At 39.7% G+C, this 20,341-nt stretch overlaps 1 protein-coding gene across 2 annotated transcripts in view; it reads right to left on the bottom strand.

Moving 5' to 3' along the window:
- PPM1A (protein phosphatase, Mg2+/Mn2+ dependent 1A) overlaps nt 1-19,817 on the bottom strand; it is a 35,468-nt gene extending 15,651 nt beyond the window's left edge. For both annotated transcript variants that reach the window (XM_063333614.1, XM_063333613.1), the window contains exons 1-3: nt 19,681-19,817; nt 4,381-5,232; nt 2,490-2,607 (exon numbers count right to left, since the gene is read on the bottom strand). In XM_063333614.1, the coding sequence (XP_063189684.1) occupies nt 2,490-2,607; nt 4,381-5,214 (952 nt within the window). In that variant the 5' untranslated portion in view covers nt 5,215-5,232; nt 19,681-19,817. The remainder of the gene's footprint in view (nt 1-2,489; nt 2,608-4,380; nt 5,233-19,680) is intronic.
- Nucleotides 19,818-20,341: the final 524 nt, after the last annotated feature.

The following is a 20,341-nucleotide window of genomic DNA, read 5'->3' on the forward strand; positions in this document are numbered from 1 at the left end:
AGTATAAGGATATACTCTGGGCTGAGGGAATAAAAGTACAACCAGAAAAAAATGTGCGTTAGCATCAAGTCGCAGTACTTGTTGGACTACACTGAGTACTGAAGTGCATAAAAAATACATAATATGCATTTTCATCAAGTTTCTATTTTAATCAATTTTAACTTTAAATTGATATTACAGATTAGTAAGATCATTCTAAAAGTACCCTTTACATTTTCGAGTTCCTTCAGCTGAAGATTAGGCTTTTAAAGCTAAGCACCGCCATTCTTAAAGCATCCTAGGATAACAGCAAGATTATTCGCTGTAGTGTTGAAAGTTTCAGATGCTGTAGCAGTCGTACCTTAGTAGCCAATACTATGTTATCCATTTCCACCAGGAAACAATTTAACTGCATAAGAATTACGTCAAGCGTAACAAAGTTAATCAACTCCTGTTCTTAAAGTTCTGCTTTAGTTCGGCCTCTCAACTTCCCGCCTGAGTAAGACCTGGAAGTCCAAATTCTGCACACAGCTGATACAAATCACTGCTGGGCTCAATAGTGTTTACTACATATTCATTAATTTAAATAGTGTCTTTGTGCAACAATAGACAAAAGACTGAGGACAACTCTAGAAAAAGCAGCAAAAGCCCTTGAGGGGAAGTACAATGAATTTCCTCAAGTTGTTCAGACATCATCCCATTAAGTTAGTATTAAAGTGCTTTATAACTACATACAGAATCCTTCTACCTCTATGCAAGAATCACACTTTGCTCATTCCAGAAATTTGGTATTTGTATAAATGCAAAGTACTGGCAGCCAAATTCATTGTATGTACCATAATCACATGCAGTTCCAGTGTTCAGGTTCTTCATTTACAAAATGAATTGTCTGTACAAAAATGTCAGCTTTCCTCATTGTACCCCATGAATATTACAATGAGACCAGCTGAAAGTGCAGCCTGAACTTGAACATATTTTCATACTCTAGGTCATGAGTTTGTCTGAACTCAGACAAAACATCTCAGATACGAAGGTAATACTTGCCCAGATTAGGAGAGTTAGCATGCTGTAAATTAACGTGTGAATTTTCAGGATACTTGTTCTTCACCAGTTCTGTGAGTGGGCATACATAGTTAGCTCTTCAAATGCCTGGTGCAAAACTGCTCACTGCTTTGAAATGGAGAAAGCCATCTGACACTTAACTCATGCAGTGTTACCATGCATTTGGATATTCCTGCTACGCTGTCAAAAAGATTCACACTATTGCTTACTGTGCACCAACTTCTCCTATTAGGCAAGTGTTAGATTAAGAGACGGAAATGTCTGTCTGGACATTTGTTGAAGGGCAAAGCAGATGTAGTTTGCCAAGACCTTGGGAATGAAGCCTTTGAAAAAGGTGATACTTTCTGAAGGAGCACTTACTTAGGTAGTAAGTGCTTAAAAATTTCACATTAATTTGTCTGGACTCAGAATTCTCATTCTCTGTGGAATTTCTGAAGCTGCATGGTTATCTTTGTACAAGTTAAGGAAGAGAAAAAGTGCATAATATATTCCTCTAACTTACTAATCACTGATACCACAGTTGTGAAGAACTCTGCGTATCGTGCACTGTGTGCTATTAAGGATTCTTGGAGTATATATGCATAACTAGACCTGTAACATATATCTGGAGTCCACTTCAAAAACACATTTAACCTAGGCAAATAATGCATACAGCAAGTCTTGTATTTCAGAAACAAACTCCAAGCTGTGGTCATTTTTAAATACCAAAAGGCACTATAAATCCACTTTCAATGAGAAATCTTTTAAATCAAACTGATTTCAAATACAATTTTTAGTTAGGTGACCTTGCCTTGCAGGTTCAGTTTAAAGTTTAAGAATCCTGAAATACAAATTTAAAGCAAAATTTTTACGTTGTTATTATCAGAGTAAAATGAGCTCCCACCTTTGTTCATCACGAATGCTTAAAGATTAGCTTTGACAAATTTCTGACATACTTTTAAATAAGTAAATATATTAACAGGTACCTTAAAGATGACAGTAATCAAGCTGTAACCCTACCATAACTGGATAATAAAATATTATGGCTAATTAAATTGTACATAACTACATGGAAAAATGGCACTCAAATTATCCTCTTCACAGACACTTTGCAAGATAGTCTGATTATTTCATTTAACTCCATATAACAGGAATCAGGATTTACTGGTTGGAAGTTAGTGCTGTCAATGGACTCATCAAGAACACTGAGCCCAAACAAATTATTTCTCTGCCATTCCGAACAATTTTCAGGGCTACAGGCTGCTGCATTTTCATAGCAGAATTTTTTCATGACATACAGCAGGACTGTAAAAGTGCCTTTTTCAGAGACGTAACACTAGATGGCCAATGGCACTTGAAGGTCTATTAAAAAGCCTGTATGTGTTAAAGAGTTTAGTTGCTGGAAGGGGAAGGGGGGCCAGGGGGTCTGTTTAGAAACAAAGTTACTTATTTTTTTTTAAGTGATCCACCTTCTACTCTGCTTTCCAGGTACTTGTCCAACTCTGCCTCTCTTTTCACCGCCTCTGGCAATACCTTTGGTGCATTCGGAAAACAGATCAATATCACACTCATGTTGTCTCGACTTCCCTGGTGGAAAAGAAAAAATTATTTGAGAATGCATACACACCACACACTAAATACACATCAAAGCATTTTACACACAAAAACAACGCTTACTACTACGGATTAATATTATCATTAGCCTTAATTTCCCCCCACCCCCTTACAGAATTCCACAAGTCTGCCCGTTCGTTCAGTACAAATTTTAAGTCACTTTCTTCTTTACTCTTTCATGGTCTGAAGACTGCACGGAGCCAATTACAGACAGCCCATTGTCTTTTAAAAACTGACATTAATAATGAGTGACGTGTAACTACAAAGTTATGCTCCATCTTAAGTACTATCCAATCATTTTGGGAAAACAGCTGGGTAAATAAAACCATTTACTGCTTAAAAGCACTAAGTGGGGAGGTGCTGAATTAAGACAGTGCTTCCACCTAAAATCACAGCTATTAGGGTTTTCTTCTCCCTTTTAAAACAAAAAAAGTTAGAACTGAGAGAATCTGTTAAAAGACCAGCTGGAAGGGGCCCAAGCTTTACAAAAGCATTCTTTAAAATGGAAACATTTAAAACTCCAACTAAATAGAACCCTAACACTTGAATATGTTAAAATACAAACACATTCTGCTTAGGAAAAGCAACCGTTTGGTTTACTTTCAATACCCCTTTCATACCCCTGCATGTCCACAAACATGCATCCATATGTTTAACTTTTAACACCAATTAAATCCACCGAAGTCAGCAAGATCAAGAACAGGCCAGTGTTTAAAACAAGAGTATATGGGCATACAGGGAGGTGCTAACAGTTGGCTATTGCAAAGTTCAGAACATCCAAAAGCCACCATTCCTTCCGTCATATTTGTTTTCAGGATTACCAGACAAAAATTGCGCACATATTTTTGCGTTATCAATCTGGCAAAGTGCTGGAAAGCAATTACATTTTTCCACGAGGGAAACAATGGCCTTGTTAGACAGGTGGCAAGAGTGGAGACTGTGTCTTGTTTCTTTATTAACAAAAATGTTGGCTTTTTTACATTATGACTTATAGCTTGGGGTTTGGAAAATTAAGTGTCAAGCTATGAAACTCAATACTTCAAATCTCTTCTGTAACTGCACCATCCTGCAACTTATTAATACAAAGTAGAAGCTATTGTAGGCAAAATTACACAGATTTGTTATAGAAAACAGTCCCATCTTCTATGTGAGCTAGTTTCAGAGCTGTATCACACAACATTGAATATGAAATACCATAATTAAACCAGAATAAAAATGAACTTAGGAAGTCAGATCTTCATATAGTTAAGAAGAAATTTTGAACTGCAAAATACAAAGTCAAAGTTCATTCATTCTGCATTTATCTTGGTGTAATTTTGACAGCAATGTTACTACTACATGCCCAAGAAAGGAAGGGAAGATTAGGAAGGGAAAGAATATTCTCTATCCTGATTAAGTCTTAAGAGTTAAGGTTTTGTAAAGTACATTGTGTAACAGAAAAGGGCAGTTATTGTCCTTGGCTTGCCCATAAATTCCCATCAGCTTCTAGTTTCCCAGTGATCACAATGTATCTGTATATGATTTTAAACTCTTCATTACCAAAAACCACCCAGAAAGACACACTGTTTCTGCTGTGTGTTTATTTCCCCTCTATCACCATTTTTGTGGGAATCATGGTAATTAGTGTCTAAGTCACGTTAACATAAACCATTTGATACTTATAGACTGCAACCAAAACTTATTCTTAAGTTGTTCATAAACTTCTAATAGTGAAAACAGTAAACTACTTCTCTGAAGTCTGGCTACCTTGTACAAGCAGGTGTCAACTATCTCATTGCAAACTTTCTCGAGGTCATCAGTGACTTCAAGTCTGGATCTTACAAAGTCACACAGCTCTTCGTTTCCCATAACATCCCAGATACCGTCGCAAGCCAGTATGATGAACTGATCATCTTCTTCTGATCTCTCAATTTCATAAACTTCAGGCTCAGGTGAGACTAGCTGTTCTGTAGGACCTTTCCCATGGACACATTTGTAATCAAAGTCCCCAAGTGCCCTTGAAACAGCAAGAGAGCCATTCACACGTTGAATCATTACAGAGCCACCTGCATTCTGTATACGCTCCTTCTCCAGTGGATTACTTGGTTTGTGATCCTGTGTGAAGAAGTGAACCTTCCTATTTCTACATAGTAAACCTCTTGAGTCTCCACAGTTGATGAAGTACGTATGTTGGGGAGAAATCATGACACCCACAGCTGTTGACCCACTTCTGTCTGCACCATGTTTCTTCTCGGAGATGACTCTCATGTGTTCATCAATTTGCAGAAAACCTGTTCTGATGCCGCTCTTTACACTTTCCACAGATGGTGGCCCATCTGGCCCTTTAAAATCCTGGTTGCTTGTGATGTGATCTAATAAATGCTCACAGCAGTACTTGGCAACCTGTGATCCAGCATGCCCATCATATACAGCAAAAAATGACCATCCATCAAGTCCATTTGGCAAACCAATCACAGCCGTATGTGCATCCTCCATTTCAACTCGCCAGCCTTGCATGCTACTCAGACCGTAGCGAAGCCCATTCCCTTGCCCCTGGGCATTATGCTTCTCCATCTTTGGCTTGTCTAAAAATGCTCCCATGATGACTTTCCTTCAGTTCTAAAAAGAAAAAAAAAAAGGATTATTAAGATATTTCTTAAATGTCTCTTGTTTAAACAACCTATTGGAAACTATTAAATAATAGCCCAAATAATGTTAAGATTACAAAAATACACAGATATAAAGGAGACTTTTCTGTATCTCTCTCAAGTCAAATCTACATTGCTTTCATCTAATTTAAACAAGGCCATTGGTACTAGCTGAACTGCACTTCCCATATTTTTGTAAGTATTTTCAGCTGTTTTACTTGAAGAACTTACATTCCGCTATCATTCATGGTTCTGACAAAAGAGTCTAGCATAATCAAGTATAAAATCAGCCTGAAAGAGGACTTGTTAACTGGCACACATCTGAATAGCCATGCTCCCTATGATTACTGAACCAATGAAAGCGTTCAATGTTTCCAAGACAGTGGTATTCCCTAGATCCCTACCTGCTGGCCACAAAGTCCTGCTAACACTCTGCTTTTCCAATGGCGACGGGGAGATGAAAGCAAACTGATTAGGTTTTCTTTTGGGGGATGAGGTTTGGGGGGTTTGTTTGGTGGTTTGTTTTTTTTTCTGTTCGTTTTGTTTGGCTGGTGTTTTTTCTGTTTTGTTTTGAAACAGATAAAGTGATCTGAATGCTCAAGATGACGCCAGAGTCTACATAAAGGAAGAGGCAACACTGGATAACTAGGAGCACTACTCAGAAGGAACAGAGCAGCCGTCCCTTTAGGCAGCAGCAAACCATTAGTTTGGCTCAGCCATCTTGTGAAAGCTCATCCTTAGATTTTCAGTTAAATTACGCAGCAAGCTTCTCAGATGTCTGTGCTGCAGAATTACTTAAAACCTTAATGTATTCATGCTTCACTGAAAGACAACTGCCCCTGACAAGCCTAAGGAAATCTATTTGGAAATAAAAACACAAGTAGTGTAAATTCATGCTTCCTTACTGAAGCCAGACCAATATACTGCACATCCTATCCTTCTCCACCTCCCATCATTGGTATGTGATGCAGCAAATATTGATGCTTAAGAGAATAAGAATTATATTTGCAGGCAGTGTAACCTGACTGGTTTATCTTCATGGCTTTCACACCCTAGTCATCCAACCTACCCTTCTAATCCACATCAGTTTATTTGTGCATTCATTATTAAAAAAACCATACAAAATAGGTCACAGATTTTACATACTTGCAAATTCAGCCCTGGGAAGCATCAAAGAGTGTGCAAATCACTGTTATACAATACAAGGTAATGGAACAAGACTACGAGCTTTTATTTTTGAAGACAGTGGACAAAAAATTGACTGTGAGAAGAGTCTCTGGAAAAGATTTTACCTGAGGCCCCAACTAAGCTGCTGTACTAGCGGAAAAGTTAGTATACTAGTGGGTTTAGAAGGTTTTAACTTGTATGTGGAATACATTTGATTAGTTTTCTAAGGGATAACATGCTTTTACTGCAATACAGTTCCAGCTATAAGTGACACTATACATCCAACAGATCTTTCCACATTGTCTCCTTCAGCCACTATCAACCTTTTTAAAACATCTGTATGTGTTAGAATAAACAGTAAAGAAATGTTTATATTGGATCTCACCACAACAGCGATTCAAATATGAGGCATAGGGACTGGATATACACTCTTTGGCTCACATGCTTTGTTAATAAAAACAAAAGCTGCACATACTTCAGCTGTATGGAGGGAGATGACAGCAGCAGTACACCTCTGCTTCCTCTCACCCCAACCCCTGCTCTTAAGTTCTGTCTCTTCTCAAGCGAACACAAAATATTGATGGCCACGCAAAGTGCAACTAGTCAACAAAATATAGTGTACACTGGTCTTGTATTCTAAGCACATGCATGAGATTCACATTACTGCAGTTGCTAAGGAAAAAAAGGACTTAAAACTTTTTTATCTTCACATGCAACTCTAGTTAAGTCAGAGTGATCAGAATAATTACAGAATACTGCCATAAATTGAACAGGGAATTATTTTGCAGAATAATAGACTTTTTATTCATTCCATGATAGCAGCATAAAACTTTTTATTGTCAAAGACATCATAAAATACAATGCAGATATTCAATTATTTCACCTTAATTTAGAGCTCAAAAAGCAGAAACTGCCCTGGCAAATACCACATTTTTGTGAAGTATTTTACATTATTACTGTGTTTAAAACAAAACAGAAAAGCATTAAGAACAGGATATAGTTAAACTGACCACAAGCACTGTCAACTTTGGACTAAAAAAAGGCAGTTTTCCTTCTAATCTGTCACATTACTAGGTACACAATATTCAGACAGAGTTGTGCTTTGTAAGCTGTTCGTCCCTCTCAGCAGTTTGTCACGTAAACCACAATTAAAAACACATACAGACAGGTCATATGCAGTTCTAGCAACTCATACAGAACTACTAGCACAGTTCAAAAACCAACAAATCCACTCTCCATTTAAGATCAAGCTGCCTTATCCCTCCCCAGAAGGTAAACTGAAAGCTGTTGCTCTTCTAAATTAAGCTTTGTAGATGAGATGTTGACACATGATTCTTCAAGGGTGCAAGCTACCCACCATAGATGTAAATACAATCAGACAGAAGGATAACCACAATGTGGTCACATAACTTCTACTTAGGAAATTATTCACGTCCCATAGCATAAAGTAGTCACCTTCTGAGAACTGCAATAACAGACTGCAGTTGCCTTCCTTGTAACACTCTAGCTAATCAAACTACCACCAGAACACCAGTCTAAACCTGGAGGAAAGTAGGCCAGGTTTTCAAAATCCTCACTGCGTCTGAAGGGAAAGCATAGTTTACTTGCGGATAGGACTAATATGCCAAGCCTTTAGTTTTTCCAGAATTTCAATTTTTGCTCAGAGAAATTTAAGTTTAATGACCAATCCGTGAATTCTTATGAATCAGAGGCTACCTGCTACTTCTCCTCTCACACCCTTATGCATGGATAAAACTTGAAGAATTTAAAGTGTCTTAGTTATATATATATATATAAAAATCCTAGTTTTTAAAGAAGGGATACACACGCACACAAAAAGGCTGACATAAAAAAGCCATGCCTCCTTCCTATTAAAAATATCTTTTGGACCCGTTTTTGAGTCCATATCTACGGAAGTATCTTTAACAAATCAGTGTCTACCTAAATCACTAGTACACTCTTCATTCTTTCACGAGGCGGTTTGTGCGCTATGCTGATTAAGTTGGAATGACATCTTTAGTTAAGCATACAACTCTGTATGCAAATCAGATTAACCTATAGCAGTGCAAGCACCCAAGTTACAGCATGACTTCATTATGTAATAACACTAAAGAGAGAAGTCAGACCCAGAACAGCCTGCATGCATGATGTGCAATAAAGCAACAGATCCTGAACATGGTTTAACTTAGCGCGCTCTTATGTTTCTTTAGTCCTCAGGGGTCCTTCATCTTATGACCCTTATTCTCCAAATAATTTTACTACCCTTTCCGTTGTCGTTCTTAACCCAGCCACACATTTATGCAATCATGTTAGAAAACTGCAGTCTCATAGCGTGAGACAGAACCAGCCCTCTACTCTGGCTGGTCTGTCCTGAAACCTGAAAGCCTAAGCTTTCAGGATGCTTGAATGATGCGCGTATGTACTAAAGGACACAGGCGTTCTTCCTGTTCTTATTAAAGCCAAAGTAAGAGAAAATGTACTTTAATCAAAAAGTTTGGTGGCAAATGTCCACCACTCACTGCTTTTTTCTTAGAGAAGGGCAATTCTGAACAGTACTATAGCAGTGGTGCCCTGTAAAAAGATCAGAGGTGCAACATTCTCTTCAGAAATGGTAACTCGAACATCATCTGGCCCTGCAACTGGCACAATTAGTCAAGCAAATTTCAATTTTAGCCTAAGACTAGTTCACCATCTCTGTATCGGTGACTTCCATTAGTTTCTCCTAAAATAGGAGAACTTTCTCCAGTCCAAGTTCCTGGGTTTTGGCTCTGGAGAATGGAGAAGCTTCTGAACAAATCTAAAAGTGAAAATGGATCCCTATGCATAAAAACGAATATGCAGGGGATGCATCTATGCATCCTTGAGTGCATCTAAACCATGACTTCTGAAATGTCGATTTTGTGGAGGTCAAACAGAAGGACCGCCTCTACAGCAAGTGCATGAAAAACTCCAAGTTGCAGCCTGCAGACAGAAAAGCAAGAATACTGTACAGGGTCTAGAAAAATCAACAAAAGTAACAAGATCTTGGATAAAATAGAAGAGTGACACAATTCAAAGGACTGCAGCATTAGAAACAGAACTGAAATAATGAATGGAGCATGCCAAAGAGTCAGTAGCTAAACTCCTTGAAAATAGACGCAACTAGAGAACAGAGTGGCACAGAAAAGGAGGGTAATTAGTATACTGGACCATGGACAACCACGGACAACCACAGATACATCACTGGAATGCATGAAATCTCTTTGCCCCTTCATTTGTCCCTCAAATTATGCTATCCAGACAACACAAATATAATGCCTTCCGATACACATGAAAATAAATTTTACTGTTTTGCTATTTGCTTATTTATTTGCTTGAAGGTTCAAATGAAGATAAGGCTTAAATTGTTCACAAAGGACAGTTAATGTAATTCCATGTACCCCTGTAAACAGACAATTTATTTTTCCAAGGAATTCAGACAAGGACTTGATTGTCTTGTCCAAGAAAACCAACCACCCCCATCTGAAACTCGTACTTTAATAATACGTAATTTAATAATCCTTTTAAAACAATGTTTGAGTTGTGTTCCTTCCACTAGATTAAGCTGCTTATATGAACCACACTCAAGTCATAGGCACTTGTTCAAACTAAGCTGAGAAGTGTCCGCATACTCCAATTTCCTGGAACAATTCTCTAAGTGACATTACGCCCTGTGTGTTGTAATGAGCACCATAAAGAAAGATTACAACCTTTAGCTGAACTACAGGACACCAAGCAAATCACCAAATTACACAGACTTGCTACTGAATAGAAAAAGGGCATTTGATCACTTCAACTCCAATCTGATCTGTGGTACTTTTCCCCCTCCCTTAACCAGTTAGCATGTAATTGTGCAAATGTGGAAACATTTTCAGAAGTTAGTGTCTGTTGAATGAAAAAGTCACAGTACATACTGTTATGCCCCAAATCAATTAATGTTAACAAACAACATGTCAGAGACGATTCCAGGGATTGGAAGAATGGCTAAAGTAAAACAGAACACGCAGATGAGACATAATTACACCACAGTCATGGGCTGAATGAAGTCATGAAAAAGCTTCTTGCCAATGACACTATTTAAAAACTCTTGGAGGCTATATGATTGAGTTCTGGCACTGACAGTTCAACAACATCAATACAGTTTCTGAATGGGTACTTTCAGACACAGGAACACATAGACAACTAGGAGACGTGAACTGTCTATGAAAAAGAAGTAAAAGAAATAAAATACAGAAATGATATTTTAATAAACATGGACTAACATATAACTTCCCCACCAGAATACTTGAAGATGCAACACTAGTCTGCATTATATTTCAATGTGACAATTGCAAATAGAAGAACATCAGAAGAAACTACTCATAGGGGTGAGAAAGTTTGTAATAACATTAACAATTATGTGTTTTAGGAAAAGGCAGACCAACATAAATATTAAAATCAGTAAAGAGAAATATCAAAGCTTTCAGAAACAGGCTTTCAGACAGGCAGAACGTCTATAATGTACGCAAGTGAGAGAGACAGGGCAAAAAACCCCAGAGGTAAGCAAGCTGACAATGTGTGTACACGGGAAGGTATGAATTGTTTCAACCTTTTCCCACCTACCCTTCCTCTCTCCCTGTAATTAATACGTAACAGCAATTACAACTTCATAACACAGCAGAAAACACTAAGTCACTATACCGCTGATACAAACACCTATGAGCTCTACCTTTTGACAGCTGGTCCACAGGTACTGCCATTTCACTGAGCTAGGTTGTTTTGTGGGTTTTTTTTTGTTGGGTTTTTGGGGTGGCTTGTTTTTGTTTGTTTTTTTTTTTTTTTGTTTAAAACAGCTTCTCTTTTGCTTAAAATCATTTCTCCTTGCTAGGAGCTGACACTCTTTCTGAATGTCCATACTAAGCAGCAAAATATTTTATCCAACTGGTTTTTCTATGTCAATTTATTTTTCATGTGTGTACATGGTGGGGAGGCAGAATCTAGGAGAGCATAGCTAAAGCCTCCAAAAGTCTTCTGGAACACAGAAGGTAACATTTCTAAGTTAACACACTCCCTCCAACAACATGTTTCAGCTTTTTCTTAAAACATCGTTTTCTGCTTGTACCTACCCTTCCTGCAGAGAACTAAACCTGTTCCAAGGTTAAACTAGGAGCTGCTATTCTCAATACAAATGTACATTGGCTGAGGTTCAAAATCCCTCCAAAGGAGATGTATGTAATCTAATTTTTGAAAAAGCAAGCCCTGGGCATTGAAAAAGATAATTCACCTCTCTTACAAATTGTTCCTGCAGAAATTTGAAAGACAGGGATGTAGTTGAAGATTGTGTGGAGTTGTTTTCATTTTGCTCTATGGTCAGTTACTGAAGAAAATAACTTCCTTGCACAATCAACAGGACCACTGCTGGGAACACAAAAATCACTAAATTGGTTTTGAGAGGAGATACAACTTGCACCCACAAATACCAGTCACTCATCAGTACCCTAACATGACTGGCACCCCCAGAACACAATTAAGGTAATATTTCTTGGCCCAGACAGAATTCTTGCTTCTTTCTAAATATTTGTACTGCACATTACAGGTGGGAAAGCAAAAGAGAAAAAAGCACTAGGCAGCAGTATCAAAGTAAGAGCAGCCGCATCGTTACGAAAAAACTGTGTAGACAATCAAAATAGTATTAACAAGTACTACGAAAATCAATGAAGTAGCTCTGCATAAATTCATATGCTGCTGTCTGAACAGTATGAGAATGAAAAAGCCAAGGTCCTTGCTTGAAAGCATTAATAAGCAGAAAACACACCCATGCTGGTGTTTAGTTCAGCACCTTTCTGGTTATACTTCATTTTCCATGATTTCTTGCTTAAAAGTGTTGGAAGATTAACAAAAGACACTCATTTCAGACACAAAGATTAGACAACTGCTTTGTTAATAGCACACAAACTCCTGCAGACTCCAGCCAAAATTCAAAGCCTCACTGAAGCAAGCACTAGAAAAAGGAACTGGAAGATCCAAGAAAAGCTGCAGTCTGTGTACACAGAACTCAGGAGAAAGGCCTTACTTCATTTTACGTATCAATGAGATGCAGTAAGAGTCAAATTTTTTGAAAGAGCAAGGCAAAAAAGTGAAAATAAGAATTCCAACCAAACTGCTTGTGTCAGAAAGAATATACAGGGCTATGCAGCTATTCCAACAGAACTACACACAGCAATGCAGCTTCACCAGAAAGAAAATATGGGTGAAAAGGAAAAAGACAACACAGAACAAACGAGTTATAGTAAGTCATAAAAGTTGAATTACAGTTTTTTCCAGTATTTGTAATACCAAGAGTGCTCTGCCACTGTCATCTACTATCATAACAGAATATTAACCCACTCCTAGACATCATGGCCCTGATTGACAATTCTTACTTGAGTACAAGCCACTGAAAGTCCAAGAACTGAACAGATCTGAACACATGAAATGCTTCAAATAATAGCTAAAAAACCCCTGTTCTTTAAATCTCACTTTTTTGATCTCCAGTTTACAGATTGAAGCCCCAGCATCTTCATTCACTGCTAGTATTACCAATCAAACAATACTTGCCATAAAAAGAAAAGTTGAAGACTTACAGAGGAACGTTTTCTTTAATGAAGAACCACACTATTCCACTGCTTTTCAAGAAAGGGGGGGGAAAAATCACAACAACAAAACAAACAAAAAGCATTTGTTTTTTTATCAAGTTCAGCTAAACCTATTCAGAAAAATCAAGACAGAGCTGAAGTCCTAGCCTGTCCTGCCACTACCCAAAAGAGGGAAGTGAAGGTACTGAGTAAAAAGTCTCTAGACCAGAATGACTTACTAGAATGACCAGGACTATTAGGGTTGTTCAAAAGACACTGGAGTAAAGTCAAGGTACTGCCAATTTGTCAGTGTCTTAGCTGAAGTGTTAAAATAAACTAGGAAAAAGATGCTGCATGAAAAAAGGTCCCAGTGGGATCACTTGCTGAGACTCCAAAACAAAAGGGACTAAAAAAAACTTAAAAAACAACTGAACATCAAGTTCAAATTGAACCATTCCTGAAATATGGCAAAAAGAATTATACTTGCACACACTCTCTCATCTGTGGTGATGAAGTTCAGGAAACTGACACTTTTTTTTTTTACAGTTAACACAAATGACAATACCAAATCATGTTAATGGGTATGAATTCTTACAGAATCCCACCATCCTTTTGTCATACTGTTTCACCAATAACCTCACCACAAACATCTTAAAAAGCTAAGTTAATACAGTCCTATATACCTTAAAGAAATTGAACACATGGAATCATCACACTATCTCCTCTTTAATTTTTAGTCTTTGTGTATCCAGTTGCTCACGAAAGTCACTGCTCTTTTTAAAAAAATAATTATTTAAAGCTTTCTAACTTCAGATTTTCCTAACTTCAACAACAAGCATCAGCCATCTATTTCTGGATTTGCCTTATGAATAATTTATTTATCAATATGGAAGAATAAAACCCAAGTGAAAAAAAAGTTTATCCAAATAGTGCTTGGGAGTAAAATAAAAATAAACTACTTAGAGAAAACACAACCAGTATGCATACACCCAATGATTAGAACATGTCTGCATGAAGGCCCCAAAATTTCCTGTTTAGCCAAGCACTCAATATCTTGAAATAATTGAAAGTAAGATACATAAGCAATTTCCCAGCCCTTCACTTTACATGAAAATATTTCTGGGGTTCTAATCTCAGCAACATTACCTCTACTCTGGTAAGAATATAGGAAAAGCTGCATACCGGAGACTTAAAACCTGGTGGCTACACATGGGAATAAAATATGAAACATTCTGAAGCGTACAGCTGTAACCTGGCTTTGCTTGCAAGGAAGTGACACCAAAACTATGCCAGAAGCACATTAAGACCTGGAAGTCAAATCCTCAAAGCTTAGGAAAAGCTGGAGTTTGTTCATTTGTACACATACAGAGCTTTTATTTACAAAGCTATTTTGCCCTCACATCCCCAGCATTCCTATGTCATTAAAAGAACAAGGATAGAGGATGACTGCTGCAATAAAGCCGATTTTTCCCCCAAGACTACATAAAAATAGAAAAAAAAGAAACCAAGGGAAAAACTCTACTGTTGTAGCCTTTTATGCAGACAATAACTTTCAGGACAGAAGGCTTTCCTCTGAGGGTCACATTGATTATCAAATTCACTTCTATCAGCAGAGTTTACAGATTTGCCTATGATGAACAAGGCAGTACCGTGCTCTCCTGACTCCAAACTTGAGTTCACTGCAGCTCTTAACATTCTAGTCACCGAATGAGGACATTGTCTAATTCACCTGTTCTCCAAAATATAAGCAGTGTAATGCCAGCATTTCCTAAGCTTACAGGGCCTCATTCTGCAGCCTCAGATGGCTCTTTACAGAGGGAAACAGTACTAGATTTTTAAGAAGGGTCTATTCAAATACTATAATTGATTGGGTGAACCAGGAAACTATTTAGCAATAGAAACAGATTCCTTCTTCATGAAATGTTCCTACAATTTAATACTAAACACTTACTTGCCCACATTTTTCCGCATTCTGCACCCCTTTCCAAAGACTGGATTTTACTTAACTTAGCAGACAGCTGGAGTATTCCTTAAACTCATCTCCAAACACAAAGAGCTCAGACACAGTTTACACAGTTCTTGTGGTTATTGCATTTTAGGGTATTTCATAAGTAAAAAATACAACAATTTTATGCACAAATACCTATGATATATAGTCAAGAAGAATACAGACTACCATTCAAATTCCACTTCAAAAGCACAGGTGGCAGTTAAAATGAATTGTATGCACAGACACAGAAAATCCTTCAAGTTACAGCTGGGACCCAAACATGAAAGTGCGTTTCATCATCTAGGTCACAATCCAGCAAGCATGAGAACATCATACATCTGAGTAGTCTCACATAATTCAGTTGCACGTGGCATATCAGTGTAAGCATATTTAAGTGCTTTGCTTCATTTAAACTGCAGCTATCAGAATACAAGTCATGTTACACTTGAGTTTCTTGGGTTTGTAAACTATTATCTTAGAAGACTTTAGAGATCTTTCTATCTATTAAAATATTCTTACCTGAACTGAGAACTAAGATGTTAGCAATAAGGAGGCTAAAGTACTCTATGTGTAAACTGCTAGCATTTCTCTACATTTCAATATTGAAACCTGATTAACCAGGTTTTCACTCTTAGATGCTCTTTTGCTAGTATACTGCTATAAAGTTCACACTCTAAACAGTAGAAGTGTACTTCAACAGAACTATCTGTAGATGAAGGAAGTTTTTATTCTGTTTAGTTGCATATAAACACCTTTTTAGAAGAACTATTAAAATAATCTGACCAACTGTTTCACATAATTATAAACACACTCTTTTTTGTAGACTTCAGTAGTAAGCTGAAATATCCATTAGCCAATTTTACCAGTAGGTGAAAACAAAAAAAATAAAATGAACAGCCAGTAAAACAGAGGCTTGTTGAAACACAAACAGAAATAATAACAACAACAACAGATAGAGACTTGACAGACATCTGTAACTTAGTATGTGGTTTAACACGGAGCAAAGTTTAACTGATAGAAATCTAGAAAAGCAGGCCTTATAGCATATTGGTTCAACACCAGTAACACTCAGCCAGATACTTCCTCTACCCAGGAACAAAAATCAAGTCTACTCACTCCCATGGTATCACATTTGCTTTCTCCTCCTGTCCCAATTACAATTGCCTCGGTCTAAACCTTCTTCCCAGACTTAAGATTTAAATGATTTACTCTAGCAATATTAAATCTTACTATGTCCTAAATTGTTCCTTCACAGACAGATAGCAAGAGGAGCAACATAAAGAAGCTACAAGGAGATAATGCTATCTCCACTGTGATCCACACCACATCATGGCTCAAATACACAAATCTTTCTTAAACAACATTTTTATGCACTGGCTAATGGAATGTACATAAATGCCATAAAAACCAGATTTTGTTGTACATTCCCTGGGTCTTATAAATACCCTAAGAAAATTTGCATTTTTTTCAGGTATTACATACTGTTTACACGGACTTCATACTTTGCAATTTGCCATTCTTTCAATGAAGAGCACTGTAGTGAACCATGTTTGAATTTTACAGAAGTTTATTTCTTATCCTAGTATTTTTAACTGAAATTTGGATCATGTGACTAAAACAACGTAGTAGTCAAGAAGAGCTTAATTTTCAAAAGAACCAACTACAAATTGCATCATTTAAAAACACAGATGATAAACCAATGTTTCAAAAAAATGTAATAGGGAGGTACAACTTATCTGAAAAGAGGAGCAAAAATTACAAGGGGCCACATACAACGGTACAAATAAATGTTTGGCTCAGGTGTAGCTATGCTAAACCACTATTGTCTTGACTTCAAACATTGTCACTATTAAAGTCTTTTAAATGAGTTGCAGGTCTGCAGAGACAAAATTAATATAATTATTTTACAGTACTTCCCCTTCCAAAACCTGCTTATTTAATAACAAAACCTGCATTGTTCAGTCCCTTAATTCCAATGCAGTTCTGCTTAACCAGTTACATAAAAAAATATAATTTTTTACATGAGAATAGCCCCGAACATGTAAAAATTAAGTCAATAATAATGTCAATATTTTAGTAAGAAATACATTATTGTTAAATAACTCATATTTAGGTCATCTTGTGAAAGTAGCTGGTCTATATTCCCTAGTTCCACTAAAAAGGAAAAGTGCAATAAGATCTCTTATTGACAGCTGCATTCAAAAACATACCAGTTACATAAGTTTGCAAATTATACTGTGCCAGAGTTAAATATCTAAGCCTTTTAACAACAGTTCTTAAAATGCTATCTCAGCAAGAATGACTCAACTTCAGTGCATAAGCTGCACTCCAGATAAGACGCAACTAGCTTGATTTTACAGAAAAAACCTTTTTGTATTCAGCTTTAATTCAAATTGCACTAAGTGTGTTCTGCTTGTTTAGACCTGCAAGCTTCACCAGTCATTTGGCATTTCCACCTCTCCTCCTTGGTTTCAAGAAAAGTATCTCAAGCTTACCTATAGACAGTTAAGTAAATACTTGGAAAACGGGTATAGTTTTCTACTGTACCTCAAGGGGGGGGATTTACCAGACAACCACCAACCAAAGGACTAAACCTATAATATAAACCAGAGATAGGCCATGTCTGTATACGAGAAAAACACGGCTATGTCAGAAGAGGGTGAGAGTACAGACCAGCTCTCTCCAGTACAAGCCACATTTATCAGAGGGTTTTATCAGATATCTATGTCTGCGAGGAAAACACTAATAACTGGCATGATGCATCAGCAAGTCTTTTACTCTTAGTCCAGTCTCATACACAAAAGGTAGACCCAGAAAGGCCTGGAAGGGAAAACTTTAGGAGCAACTGTCCCTACCCCAGGGAAAAATGCTGGTACAGCTATCAAAACTGCTTTCCCTCGACACCTTTCCTTTGATTGGATAGGTAAAATGTAAAACTTCCCTGACCCATGTTTCTTCCCCCCCATCCTCTGTCTCTGATGTTATTCGTAGGAAAACTATGAATAGTAAAAGAAGGGAAGCTATCAGAGAAGAAATGTGGGTAGAACTTGCACAATTCTTGGTCATTTAGCAATTCACGCAGGGTCCTGAGTAACAGCAGCCGCCTTGCTTTAATTTCACTAGTGCTTCACAAATCCCACTTCAGCCACCTAACCACTGAAACAGTTCATGTACAGGCTCAGAGAAGTGCTACATGGGCTTATATTTGAAAAGTCATATCCTAGAATGACAAGAGTTAGAACTGCTACTTCATAAAATGATTCTGCTTCCTCTGATGTTGAACGTTACAGTCTGAGGAAATCACCTACCTTCAAACCTACTGCTCTCAGGATCTAAAACTGCCTTCTGCTTAAAAAATAAAGAATTCCTTTGTATGACATACAGCACCTTAAACCTTAAGGTTACCAGACAGGTCATCTGAACGACCGGCACTTCCTCATTTGACAAAAGGTACAACTCAAAAAACATTAGTTCCTCACAAGTACTACTGCAAACTTAAATGTTAGTTTTGCAACAACAAAATTTTGCCATACGCATAGCAACTCTGAAATATTTTAATTGTACTAAATAAATACAAATACATAGCGAACAGATGTCTACAAAATCAATTCTTCTGAAACTATTAACCTGCAGACAGTCTTAAAGCTGTATCATACCTACTATAATACAAGCTAATGTAATAAAAAGGCCAGACGTATGTTCAGAACCTCTGGCATTTAACACGCAAGCCCAGTTACGCAGTACATCACCGGACAACTTTTTAATCGAAGAGAGCATTTTCTTCCACCTACTTCTAGCATGCAAGCTATGACAGATCACAGATCATCAGCGTAACCTTTGCTCATTACGTTGTCTTCAAAGGCAGCGAAATCTCTCAAACTTTAAATGCCTGAAAGGCGTCGGCAAGAGAAAATCGCCCGCTGCATAATAATGTCACTATCTGGGGAGTGCTTGATGCCCCGACCCTCGCTAGGGTGGGGTGCTTTATAAATAGATGCGGGTTGTTTTGTTTTTTCCCCAGTGCCGTGCCCCAAGCGTTTGGGTGGCGATGGGAAAGGAGGCTGTTTATAGCCATCATTAAATGAACCCTGAATCGGCCGGCGGGGGGGGGGGGGGGGGGCGGTAGGAGAAAAAGAAAGCTGCTGCTACCTGATCCAGGCCCCAAACCCTCTGCTCACCCTCCTCCTCCCTTTCTTTCCCCATGCCCAGCCCCAAGGGGCTGCCGTGCCAACCCCCCACCCTTTGGCGAACCCTCCTGCACTGCAGGGGCTGCGCAGCGGAGCCCCGCGGCCAGGCCGCCTTCAGGCCCTGGGGGGGTGGGGGGGGGAAGGCTCCCGGCAGCAGCATCCCAAGCCGGCTCGCACCCGCGCCGCCCCCCTTCCCATTTCCCTCCCTCTCGCCGCCCCGACCCGGTACCAGCTGCTGCCGCCGCCGGGGATGGCGCCTCGCTCCTCCGCCGAGCTACAGGAGGGACGACCCGCCACCGCCGAGCCGAGACGGAGAGCACCCACCCCCCACTTGTTTACAGGCCCCGGGGCCCAGCCGGCGCCGAACGCGGCCCCCCAGCGCCCCGCCGTTGCCCAGCCCGGCCCCACCGCCACCCCCTCAGCCCGGCCCGCCGGAGGCCCCCGCACTGCGCAGCGCCACTTACCCCCCCCCGGCCGCGGCGGACGGCGCCGGTTGTGGCAGGCAGGGCCGCGCTCCCGAAGGTACGTTGGGGCAGGGAGGCCGGGGGCAGGCGGGGATGTCCGCGGTGGGGCCGGCCAGGGGAGAAGGGGGGGGGGGGGGGGGGCACCGGGCAGACGGCCTCGCCTCAGCTCATTCACAGGCGGCGGCGGCTGTCGAGGGCGGCTCTCTGCCCAGGGGGAGCCCAGCGCTCATCTCGCCTCCGCTCCTCTGTCCTCCTCCCCCCCACCTCCTCCTCGCTCGGCCGCCGCCGCCGGCCCCCCCCCCCCCCTCCGCGCCCACTACGCGGAGCGCCGTGCAGCGTCGTCCGTCCCCCCCTCCTCTACGCGCAGACACACGCACTGCGCCGCCGCCGTCTCCTCCTCCCATCTGCGCGTGCGCGCCGTAGGGGTGGGGAGGGGAAGGGGGCGCCCCCTCAACCTTTCCCGCGTCGTCGGGGGCGCACGCCCAAAAAAACCAAACAAATACTGTCACCACCAAAACGCCGCTTTTTCAGGGCAAAAAATCCGGGCGGGATACCCGGATGTCGGGGCTGGGAGGGCTGCGGCGGGGGAACAGGGGAAGGCGCGAGGCCATTCGAGGTATTACATCACCCTCCGCCCCACCGTCGTCACCCACGCCTCCGA

Source organism: Chroicocephalus ridibundus, chromosome 4, assembly GCF_963924245.1.
Source record: "Chroicocephalus ridibundus chromosome 4, bChrRid1.1, whole genome shotgun sequence".
Classification (NCBI taxonomy): Eukaryota; Metazoa; Chordata; class Aves; order Charadriiformes; family Laridae; genus Chroicocephalus; species Chroicocephalus ridibundus.